At 46.6% G+C, this 12,310-nt stretch overlaps 1 protein-coding gene across 2 annotated transcripts; it reads left to right on the top strand.

Annotated features, from left to right (window-relative positions):
• The first annotated feature begins 518 nt into the window (after nucleotides 1-518).
• Nucleotides 519-12,086, top strand: thbs1b (thrombospondin 1b). Of its 2 annotated transcripts, none has more exons than XM_053444843.1 (23): nucleotides 519-746; nucleotides 855-933; nucleotides 1,098-1,657; nucleotides 1,902-1,977; nucleotides 2,228-2,311; nucleotides 2,443-2,552; nucleotides 2,821-2,946; nucleotides 3,828-3,924; nucleotides 4,768-4,941; nucleotides 5,129-5,305; nucleotides 5,404-5,577; nucleotides 5,719-5,846; nucleotides 5,942-6,094; nucleotides 6,340-6,558; nucleotides 6,674-6,781; nucleotides 7,158-7,317; nucleotides 7,432-7,550; nucleotides 8,650-8,884; nucleotides 8,983-9,210; nucleotides 9,292-9,563; nucleotides 9,671-9,768; nucleotides 9,866-10,005; nucleotides 10,119-12,086. In XM_053444843.1, exons 2-23 carry the CDS (start codon nucleotides 870-872, stop codon nucleotides 10,124-10,126), a joined length of 3,510 nt encoding a protein of 1,169 aa, XP_053300818.1. In that variant the 5' UTR covers nucleotides 519-746; nucleotides 855-869; the 3' UTR covers nucleotides 10,127-12,086. The 2 variants fall into 2 exon arrangements, with proteins under 2 accessions (XP_053300818.1, XP_053300817.1); XM_053444842.1 differs by having other exon boundaries at nucleotides 520-746; nucleotides 848-933.
• Nucleotides 12,087-12,310: the final 224 nt, after the last annotated feature.

The raw sequence follows: 12,310 nt of genomic DNA, 5'->3' as shown, positions 1-12,310 counted from the left end.
TTCTACTGAAACCAAATAGTTTGAAAAAGTTGTGAACAATAAGCAGCAGCATCGTGTGAAATAAGAAATAAGAACGAGGACCTCACATCTGCTGCAGATGTTGTCTACGGGTCACAGGTGCATCAAATACAAAACATATGCTCTGTGAAATAACACTGGAGGGAACTTGCGTGACTTTCTGTGAAGTGTTTTTCTCACCGTGCGTAGACAAACTACTGGAATATCACATACTACATTCATTTGTAAGGGACGTGCGTGCGTAATGGGAACGTGCGCGGTGGAAATGGCCCAGAGGAGTGATGGATGGACCCAGTGAGAGGAAACACTGCTTCCATTAAAAGTCTGAGCGCACAAAGTGATGCTGGTCCCTCAGTGGAAACAAGCCTCTCTCTCTCTCCCTCCCTCCCTCTCTCCCTCTATCCCTCTCTCTCTAAGAGGATAAGCTCGTCCCTTTTTCTCACCCTCACCCTGATTGGACGAGCCCACTTCTCAGGAATGGCATCAAACTATTTAAATAGCACTTTGTACTGCCTCGGCTTAAAAAGGGAGTTTCTTAGCGGACTGCAGCAGCGAGAACAAGTTTTTAACATCAAGATTTTTTTTTTAATCATTTCTCTTCTTTTCCCTGAGGAATTTTATTTTTTATTTTTTAGTTAATCCTGCGTAAATTCAACCTTTTTTCTGGATTTCTAACAAACTCCTGTGGGATTTTAAATCACTGTGGCGCTGCTGTTTTCTTCGAGCAGGTGAGTTGAGGATATTCTCGTGATTTCTGCAGCTGCACGAATGATTGACTTTAACTTGAGTGATCCTTGAACCTCCTGCATCAGTGTGTTATTTGTGTCAGGCTGCAGGTTTGGTGTTGCACCATGAAGCTCATGGGGATATTTTTGCTGTTGATGGTTTGGAGCTGCGAGGCTGCGAGAGTCGCAGGTGAGTTTTTGGGGAAAGTTTTTGAAACTTTCAAAAAGGGAAATTGGTCTTTGTGATAAATGCAAAAAGATGGAGTGAGGTTTAGAAAAGCATTGAAGCTGAAAAGATCCAGTGCAGAGCCACATACACACAGACTGACCCCTGCTTATTCTTATTCCCCGCAGAGAGCAGAGACGACAATAGCGTGCACGACTTGTTCGAACTCATCCAAGTCCCCAAGAAGAACCACGGGGTCACCCTGGTGAAAGGAGACGACCCGTACAGCCCCGCCTACAAGATCCTCAACCCGGACCTGATCCCCCCGGTCCCCGAGAGCGCCTTTAGGGACCTCATCGACTCCATCCATGCCGAGAGAGGATTCCTCCTGCTGCTCAACTTCAAGCAGTTCAAGCGGACCCGGGGGAGCCTCCTCACCGTGGAGAAGCAGGACGGCTCCGGACCCGTGTTCGAGATCGTGTCCAACGGCAAAGCGAACACCTTGGACATAGTTTTCTCCACCGAGAACAAGCAGCAGGTGGTGTCCATCGAGGACGTGGACCTGGCCACGGGTCACTGGAAGAACATCACCCTGTTAGTGCAGGAGGACCGGGCGGTGCTGTACGCGGGATGCGAGGAGGTGAACACCGCGGAGCTGGATGCGCCCATCCAGAGCATCCTGACTCAGGACACTCCGCTCACCGCGCAGCTCCGGATCGGGAAGGGAGCGGTGAAGGACAGGTTCATGGTGAGAGACCGGGCAAAGCGGACTGGAGACCATGTAGCTTGAACACATCAGATTTGAGAAGTTAAGATCAGCGAAGAAAAGTAGTCACTGTTATTGTTAATGCGCAACCGTGCGTAAAAGCGCTCACATGGCACGGATGGAATTGATGATTAATCCAATTGCTTTCAGAGTTCTGCGATGACGAGATGTTTTTATTCAATGTTGCACCGAGTTAAAGTTTAAACTTGAACCTCGATGCTTGCAGGGGGTCCTACAGAATGTGCGCTTTGTGTTTGGAACAACTCTCGAAGCCATCCTCCGCAACAAAGGGTGCCAGAACTGTGAGTAATCAAAACCACGATCACCTGAGTGTTTACTCATCGCTCATCTGCCTCATGCACTAACAAGTCTAAGCAAGATTGTATCATAGAAATGTGTCAAAGCTTCACCCGCCTGTTGATTTCTAGAAAAATAAAACAACCAGTCTTTAGGTGCACGTTCTTTATACATGTTCATTATGAATAAATCAACCTTAAAGATGAATTTGTAGATATGTGATTTGATTTATTTATGTAACCATTTCTCTTTCAGCATTGACATCCGACACCATGGTCCTGGACAACCTGAATGGTTCCTCAGCCATAAGAACAGAGTACACTGGACATAAGACCAAAGGTAAACACAGCTGCACGTCACCAGCTCACATCTGTTGATCAGTCAAAAGATCTGTGAGGACTGACAAGAATAGAACGAGAGCAATAAAACGTTTCAGTGTCAACAACTAATGGCGTTCCCTCCCTGTGAAGACCTGCAGATGGTCTGTGGCTTCTCCTGTGACGACTTGGTCAGCATGTTCAAGGAGCTGAAGAGTCTCGGTGTGGTGGTGAAGGAGCTGTCCAATGAGCTCCGACAGCTGGTGAGAAGGAAACCCATCTGTCTCTCTGTCTGTCTGAATGAGTGTCAGTGGTGTGTGTGTGTGTGTGTGTGTGTGTGTGTGTGTGTGTGTGTGTGTGTGTGTGTGTGTGTGTAATGTACCAGCAAAGTAATGTCAGAAATATTCTTTATGCTCTCATTAAGGAAATGTAAATACAATATATTCTATTTTGGTATGATCCCTGCAAGAAAAAACCTCATCTAACAATATCTGTGTTTCCTGTGTGTCTCTCTCGGACCTCCCTCCCCAGACGGATGAAAACAAGCTGATTAAAACCCGCATCGACATCCACAGCGGAGTCTGCATCCACAACGGCATCGTGCACAAGAACAGAGACGAGTGGACCGTGGACGACTGCACCGAGTGCACTTGTCAGGTGAGGTCTCCAGAGCATGCTCCTCTACCAGCTCGGACCTATGGTGCCTGAGGTGCTTCCACAACACGTGTGAGGGGATGAACTCTTGTGCTCGGACTTGTCTCTGCATGCACAAACATACACACACACACACACACACACACACACATACTTGACACCACTCGACTGATCTGGTCAGTAATGAGTAGTGTGAAGATCTGGCAGGAGACCAGCAGCCTTAACTGCGGTAATGAGAGGTCTGTTGTCAGAAGTTAATCTCAAGTGTGGCCTGTAGGTACTTAACCCCACTTAAAGTGATGCACTGCAGGTAATTAACAACAAGACCTTGGCTCTGACAATCGGAAAGACGAGACAGATTCAAGTGCAAAATCCCTGACGTGGAGGATCCCAGCGTTTCACTGATGAGCCGTTCTTCTTCTACTTCACTAGGTAGTAACTTCTATTTAGAGGAGTATATAGGAACATTACCTTGTATAGTTAGAGTCAGTTCCCAGAGTCATTCAAAGTGCTCCCACACAGGTTGCACTGGCGAGCTGGTCTTACTTGTTGCGGGCTCGGTTCCCAGTTTGGCTTCACAGTGATTTCTGACTTCCATTATTAAGACTCTGGCTTCATCCCCACCCTCCTGCTGAGCCAGTGGGCAGGTGGTTGTCGGCTGGGGTCTCCATCCTCAGCCAGAACTCTGCTCAACATCTGAGTTTCCACTGATATACAGGACCTTGCCAGAAACACTGAAAAGCAGAGGATTTAATGAGTTGTTTGCACGGATATGAGCGGATATTGCTCTCTCAGCACCTGAACAGAATTTGGAAGTAAAAGGCCTCACATCCATATATTTCAGCTCATGTTTAACAATGAATGTAATCTCCCTGTTTGTGCAGAACTCTGCTACTGTCTGCCGCAAGATCTCCTGCCCCCTGATCCCCTGCGCCAACGCTACTGTTCCTGACGGAGAGTGCTGCCCCCGCTGTGGAACACGTAAGCATTTCTGCTCTCTACAGCCCCCAGTTAAAAATCTGCACACTTATAGGAAGGTATGCTGTTATTTCAGTTATGTAAACCTACATAAATGTCCCCTGTAGGATAGAGTGCATGCGTCTCAACGAACAGACAGATCATTCAGACACTGCCCTATTCACTGCGTGAGCCGCTTCTGGGTTATTTGCCATATAAAACACAAAAAAGCCACAAATATTTCCCTTGATGTTACGGTTTATATCCAAGAGAAAACATGTCCATTTTCAGAGATGATTTAACTGCACTAACATCTGAGTAAATGAAAGGGTGCTTCTGTGTCTGGAACACGGGCGCTTTGTGCTCCCAAGCATCTTTGAATCTTCAAGTTGAAATGGCAGCAATTTGCTAAATTGGTTAAAGCGGGATGGAAAATTGCTCGGCTGTTCAGTGGAGCCCATCCTCTGCATGAGCGAAAGGGACAAGTTCTTCATACCTATGCAAACTTGGCTGCAGTGCCTCCCTTAAACCTAAATAAACAAGGGCAGCCACATTCATCCTGACCTCAGCCACTTGTTGAAGTCATTACATACCCAGAGCAAATCTGTTTCCTCTTCAGGAAAACACAAGTCGACGGGGCATCCCTGTGTATCTCAGGGACAGTGGCTCTTTCTGTTTCCCCGGCTGCTCTCAGTGTGTTAGTCTGTGCCCTCCCTCTCTAAATCCTCACTATTAGTCCTCTGCTTTTAGAGCTTTCTCTCCTCATTTAGGTTGGGGGGTGTTTGCGAGGGGGTGCCTCCTCCCTGGAATAGCTCTTTTATTGTCTCCCTCGTCCCCTCTCACTCATATTCTCTCCCTCCTACTCAGCGAGTGACTATGCAGAGGACGGCTGGTCGCCGTGGTCTGAATGGACCCATTGTTCCGTGTCGTGTGGGCGGGGCATCCAGCAGCGTGGGCGCTCCTGCGACCGTATCAATAACAACTGTGAAGGCACCTCGGTGCAGACCCGCGACTGCTACCTCCAGGAGTGTGACAAACGCTGTGAGTTAACGCAACTAACCCTAAACCACACACAAACAAATCAGTGGATCCTGTGAAGCAGCCAGCCTGAGCCAAATGTATTAATCTGAGTGTTTTTATAGCCCGTCATCATCTGTGTGACATAGAGTGGGTGCCAACGATTTGTTTGCCTGATAGCTGACCTCTGACCTTTCTTTGTGGCCTTCAGTCAAGCAGGACGGCGGCTGGAGCCACTGGTCACCCTGGTCTTCCTGCTCCGTCACCTGTGGGTCTGGTGTCATCACCCACATCCGCCTCTGCAACTCCCCCAACCCTCAGTTTGGAGGCAAGGACTGCGCGGGAGAGGGCCGACAAACGGAGAAATGTCAGATGTCTCCGTGCCCCAGTAAGTCCAACCATCTGATATTCACTGACTGGTTGAATTGATGTGCTCTGTACAGCACGGGGAGGAATTAACTACGTTTTTCTTCTCATCTCCTGCAGTCAATGGCAACTGGGGGCCGTGGTCACTGTGGGACACATGCAGTCTTACCTGTGGAGGTGGTGTCCAGACTCGTAAACGCCTGTGCAATGACCCTGAACCCAAATACGATGGCAAAGAGTGTGTTGGTGAAGCCAAAGTCACACAGATATGCAACAAGAAATCCTGCCCCGTCGGTGAGAGCCTCCACATGTTACATACTTCTATCCTGTGTTTTTTACTGAGCACTAATACACTACATTATTTAGTCATAACTTACATGTGAACGCTACAGATCAGATGATGTATTGATAATGAGCCATTGTGATGGTTTTTAGATGGATGTCTTTCCAACCCCTGCTTTGCTGGAGCAAAATGCACCAGTTTGACTGATGGTTCCTGGAAATGTGGCAAGTGTCCAGCTGGTTATAGCGGCAACGGTATCAAGTGCAAAGATGTTGACGAGGTGAAAAGTGAATCAGACCTCGAGACAAAAACATCTAGAGACTATCAAGTGTCTATCTTAGTGTTCACACATTTTATTTTTATCCCAAAAAACAGTGCAAAGAGGTGCCAGACGCTTGCTTTGAGTTCAATGGCGTCCATCGCTGTGAGAACACAGAACCAGGCTACAACTGCCTGCCCTGTCCCCCTCGCTACTCAGGACCCCAGCCTTTTGGCAAAAGTGCGGAGAATGCTGTGGCTAACAAACAGGCAAGTACAGTCTTGGGGGAAAAAGCTCTGACGGGAAGAGAAACAAGTTGATGAATTGTATGATAAATAAATACCGATAACAAGCATGGTTGTGTAAGGTATAACTTGCATCGCTTCAGGGCAGGACCAGGCTCACTGACTGTGATGAATGCCTGCCTTTATGAGAACAGAATGCTATGAATTTGGACTATGCAAAAGCCAGTGTGATTTGAGCCGATTGTTCAAAGTATGCGTCTCTCCCACAGGTGTGCACACCCCGTAATCCCTGCCTCGATGGAAGCCACGACTGCAACAAAAACGCCCGCTGCAACTACCTGGGACACTTCGCCGATCCAATGTACCGCTGCGAGTGTAGGCCCGGGTACGCCGGCAACGGCCATATCTGTGGAGAGGACACGGATCTCGATGGATGGCCCAACGCTGACTTGGTTTGCGTGGAGAACGCCACCTACCACTGCAAAAAGGTGAGGTCACGATGAAGAGATAAGGATCAACAATGATCACGACTTGTACTTGTGAGTGTGCGTTTTTGCAGAGTTAAAGTTACATGTGTGTCTGACCACATTGTCTGTGATTCAGGACAACTGCCCCAACCTCCCCAACTCCGGGCAGGAAGATTACGATAAGGACGGCATTGGAGATGCTTGTGACAGTGATGATGACAATGATGGCATTCCTGACGACAGGGTGAGTGAACCCTCTCCAGATGTGGCCTCAACAGCGAACAAGGGACTGTGTGTGTGGGATTTTTTTGCATTCATCATTCATGCTGTCCAATAAAAGGGCAGGTGGAGAGGGGGAAGGGGAGGGGAGGCTCCGCAGGAAAGTAAATGTTTCTCCCGTGCCTGAGCCAAAACCTCAAATTCCATTAAATTCCAACACCGAGGCAGCGCTCTGAAGGAGCTGCACTGTGTGTTTGCTAAGCCCGACATTAGATGTGGGACAGGGCCTAAAAATAAAAGCAGCCATTCATTCTGCAAACACTCCATCCCTGCAAATAGATCCGCTCTCACTAAAACAGCAAATGACAAGTGTTTCTCTTTCTTTCCCTTTTTTGAAACAGGACAACTGTCCATTCATCTTCAACCCCAGGCAGTACGATTATGACCGTGATGACGTGGGTGACCGCTGTGATAACTGCCCCTACAACAGTAATCCAGACCAGACAGACACAGACAACAATGGAGAGGGAGATGCCTGCGCCGTGGACATCGATGGAGATGGTGAGAACTGGAAGCTCAATTCATCGGGACCTCCACATCGTTGTGCTTTTCTAAGAAATGTATTTAAACTTCTGAATTGGCTTTTGTTCATAAATGTTTCCATCTATTCCCTAGGTATATTAAACGAGAAGGATAACTGTCCCTATGTGTACAACGTGGACCAAAGAGACACAGACCTGGACGGAGTCGGAGACATGTGCGATAACTGCCCTCTGGAACATAATCCTGATCAGGTGTGGACGCTCGCATATACACACAGCCCTTCCCCATTTCCTTCCACTTCACCAACCAACAATACTCCACATTCATCTCCCTGCCGTTCTCTATAGCTCAGCATATATCTCTCTTCCAGTTGAGAGAGAGCCTCAGTGATTAGCTGTCTAAGCTTTATCACGCCATGTAAAGGTGGAGTAAATCCTGTGTGCAGCTCAAGGGCACATCAGTTAAATAAGGCGTGGTGGGGGGCTGGGGGTCCTTTCAATGGCCCAATGACGTTATCTGGCTAATGTGAAGGAAGAGGCCCTAGACTGGATATTACTGAGGAATGGCCCTGGGCTGTGTCCACGCTCTGTCGGTGCACCGCGGCCCTGCTCAGTCCACCTGTGCCATGCTACACTGAGAGATAGGAATGTGTTCAACAACAAAAAACGCAGGAGGATGGGGGGGGGGGGGGGGGAACTGGGGAGCGTCCAAGTCCACACTGATGTGGTTTTTAAAGAGAGAATTTCACATCGCAATTAAGGCCGACAGAGACAAGTCAAGACACGGGCACAGCAATGTTTTCTGCTTTTACAGATTTCAAAACTACATAAACAAGCCCTCCTTAAAGGTTAGTGTCTAAATGAGATCTTCAACAGCAGATGTTCTGCAGTTATCCAAATCGTCTCAGCCTCTTTCCTCCCTGCGCTCAATCGCTTTCTATTAAACCTCTGGCCCCATTTTTTCTTATTGCCCCAAGGTGTGTCTAGTTCTGCCAAGTAGGGCTTGCATGACTCTACCTTTCGCTGCAGACGTTGGTGCTCAACAAGCAAATTTGGAGTCGGGAAGCGAGACAGGGACCTGAAGAGTGATGCTTGAATGTCAGTAGATAAAAACTGCCGACAGAGCTCAGACAAATTGAGCATGGCAGCTTTATGAAAGCAAAGAGTGATTGGACCCTAAGGAAAGTTCTTAATGAAAGCAGGGGAGGAGGAATGACAGAAAAAGGGCGGAAGGAAACTTTGATGGAAGGAAAAGTACATGTTGGAATGTAATCGCTAATTTTATCATGCTATTACTTCCCAGTCCCCTTAAGCTATACATTAAGTCATAACAAATGCCAAAACATTACAGGTGGATTCAGATGACGACCGCGTGGGAGACAAGTGTGACAGCAACCAGGACATTGATGAGGACGGACATCAGAACAATCTGGACAACTGCCCGTACATCCCCAATGCCAATCAGGCCGACCATGACAAGGACGGCAAGGGAGACGCCTGTGACCATGATGACGACAATGATGGCATCCCTGACGACAAAGACAACTGCAGACTGGCCTTCAACCCTGACCAGCTGGACACTGATGGTGAGCAGAATGGGTCACATTTAAAATGAAAAGGATAAAGGTTGTATAGGTTACATACTGTATGTCTTCATAACTAATGATTATTTATAATTTTCCAGGTGATGGCAGAGGAGATGTTTGCAAAGATGACTTTGACCAGGACAACGTGCCGGACATCTATGACGTGTGTCCCGAAAACTTTGGCATTAGTGAGACAGACTTCCGCCAGTTCCAGATGGTTCCTCTGGACCCGAAAGGCACCTCCCAGATTGATCCTAACTGGGTCGTGCGCCATCAGGGCAAAGAGCTCGTCCAGACTGTCAACTGTGACCCTGGCCTTGCTGTTGGTGAGCGAGACGTGTGATTGTCAACACAATCATTTTCCAGGGGTTTGTTTACAGTCCCCTAACTTGATTGTTCTTCTTCAGGGTACCACGAGTTTAATGCAGTGGACTTCAGTGGGACCTTCTTCATCAACACAGAGAGGGATGATGATTATGCCGGCTTTGTGTTTGGCTACCAGTCCAGTTCCAGGTTCTACGTTGTAATGTGGAAGCAGATTACGCAGACCTACTGGTCAAATAAACCCACCAAGGCCCAGGGGTATTCTGGCCTTTCCATTAAAGTGGTAAATTCCACCACTGGTCCTGGAGAGCACCTCAGAAACGCCCTCTGGCACACCGGGAATACCACGGGACAGGTAAGACACAGGGGGTCCCATCTCCCGGTCAATGATTTTCCTATGATATCAGGGATGTGTGAGAAGATAACCCAATGACTGTTATAACTCTCTGTTATTTGCTTCAGGTCCGAACTCTCTGGCATGACCCAAAGCATGTCGGATGGAAAGACTTCACTGCCTACAGATGGCATCTGATCCACAGACCAAGAACAGGACATATTAGGTGGGTACATTATATTAAACAGTCCACAGAGAAGTATTACGTGTCTTCTGGGTTTGATGTTGAAATCCAAACCTGAACTTTTCCATTTCTTCCACAGAGTTGTGATGTACGAGGGCAAAAAGATCATGGCTGATACCGGTAGCATCTATGACAAGACATACGCGGGTGGCAGGCTAGGTCTTTTCGTCTTCTCACAGGAGATGGTATACTTTTCAGACCTCAAGTATAACTGCAGAGGTAAGGATCTATTTCAATTTAAGTATGAGCACATGAATTCCTAGTCCTAAAATCAACATCCCTTACATGACTGTGACCAACTCCGTATGCTGTGTGTCTCTCTCTTTCAACAGATGCATAAATGGGCGGCGCAGGAAGTTCTGAGGAATGCACCTTTTTTTTGTATAAAGTATGAACTTATGTATTCTGATGCAAAGCCCAGGGACCGATCTATTTCCGCGACTCCTTCTTCAGCGGCACGCACACTCGGACGGGGCGGAGGGCATGTGGTCAGCCTCAGGGTAACTTGAAGCTGGTTCGGGCAGAGCACCAACCGGCTGACTGCCAGTTGAGGATCAGAGAGCCCCTTCTCCTCCACCCGAAGCATCCACGAGCGCAGGGAGAGCTGGGGGGGGGGGGCGGGAAGCAAAGCATTCCAGCTCTGCCAGTAGGACACCAACACCTCTCTATCCCAGCTCTGCCTGCCTTCTTGCTCTCTGAAAGATCTCATTCATCTCTCTGCAGGAGCAGCTTCCCCATAGACAACTATGCACTTCCAAGCCTTTACATCTCTCCGTCTTTCTAGCTCACTTTACCACCCTGTGTGCCTTTCTGCTTCACCCTCTGGACGGACATCCCAAAGAAAAAAAGAGACTGATGAAATATTCCCTTTTGCTTTACCAGATCTGCCAGGATGTAGATTCTGAATGGTTCAACTTTTGAGGACTCAAAAGGAGGAAGACAGCGACGACCTTTGTTGTTTCGGACTTTTGGGAGTCGAGTTAGAAATAAGGGCAAGATGATGATGTAGATGTTTGTGTTCATGCGTGTACTGTATGTGGAAGATTGGTCATGAATGGAAGAAGAAAGTGTTTTTTATCTACCCGAGAAGCTCTGTAGAGAGGAACTATGGAGAGGAGAAATACAAACCTTTGGTTAGGTATCTTTTGAACATACAGATATGATGGGCTTTGTTGATTTTGTCTAGTTGAATAAACAACTCTCAGGGTGAGATGGAAGTTACAATCTTCCCATATTAAACCAGTAAGAAAAAATAAAGAGGATTACATTTTACAAAGAATTTGTCTAGAGCCAATACTCCCAAAGTTCTCCCTATCTAAAATTAAATTCTAGGTCACTGAAGCGATTGATCTCCCTCCATTTTCGAGGATTTCAAATTGAAATTATGTAAATATATGTAATTTATTGACTCTTGCCTACAATGTAGGCAGCAAAGGAAATTTGAATACTTTGAAAAAGTAAAAATAACTCATCCGATATCGCTATAAAAGCTGAAACCAGGTTCAGTCGAGCTGTCAAACGCAGAATGCATGATCTGGTCAGTGTCTTATCATCTCCCGCTGCACAGAGTGAATTAGGTTTTCTTCAGATTGGTCCATTGGCTTGAAGTGTTGGTGACTCGTGTGCCTTTTCTTCAGAGAGAGAGATGATAACAAACAAAATCTTTGATGTACAAATATTACCTCATTGCTGTTGTATAATTTGATCGAGCAGAAACGACCTAATTCCTTTGACGTGACGGACAAATCTAAGTGCTACTGTAGCATAAGCTGTAAATAGTACGACAATTCATTTATAAAAGAACGCAACCGAGCTCCCGACCCCACGATCTACCCCTGTGAAAATGGGAGGTGTCTTTTTTCTTCTTTTATATAAATAATTTTTGCTTTATCATGTTTGTCCAGTGCTGTTCTTAGCAGATAAATTATTGCTCTGTTTTGTCCTAGCTGTTCGTGAGAGATTGCAATGTATGTGTGTGTGTGTTTGTGTGCGATTGTGCGTGTGTAGATAAATGCTATTTAAATAATTTATCAGGATTTGCTGCCTTACAAAAAAACGGCACGTCCATCTGTATAAACGGTTTGCACACTGACGTGAGGATGTTCTGTTCTTTATGGTTTTTACCTTTTATTTTTGTTTATTGTGTATCGATGTTACCATTATTTTTGTACAATTAGTTTGCTTGTCCGGAAACATTTTCTTAGTTGTAAAAAAAAAAAAGCGAAAAAATGCTGTTTTTATTCATAGCGACTATTTTGTTACATACTTCAAGACAATAAATAGTTGTGAAAATTCTCAAACCTGTCAATGCTTTTGTTTTTGTCCGATTTTACCATTCACTATTCAGCTGTAAGTCCTATTAAATGATGTGGAAATACAAAGACATCGACTCACACCAGACTTACTATTGGCCTCACGCTGGATTTGATTTGGTCGACTGTAGCCACAACGCTCCCGGCACTTGAACACACTCAGAGTCAAAGTGATCGCTCCGTTCCCCCCCGAGGCACAAGCCGAGTTGTAC

This window comes from Pleuronectes platessa, chromosome 17 (genome assembly GCF_947347685.1).
Source record: "Pleuronectes platessa chromosome 17, fPlePla1.1, whole genome shotgun sequence".
NCBI classification, from domain to species: domain Eukaryota; kingdom Metazoa; phylum Chordata; class Actinopteri; order Pleuronectiformes; family Pleuronectidae; genus Pleuronectes; species Pleuronectes platessa.
This window is presented reverse-complemented; position numbering and strand designations above follow the sequence as displayed.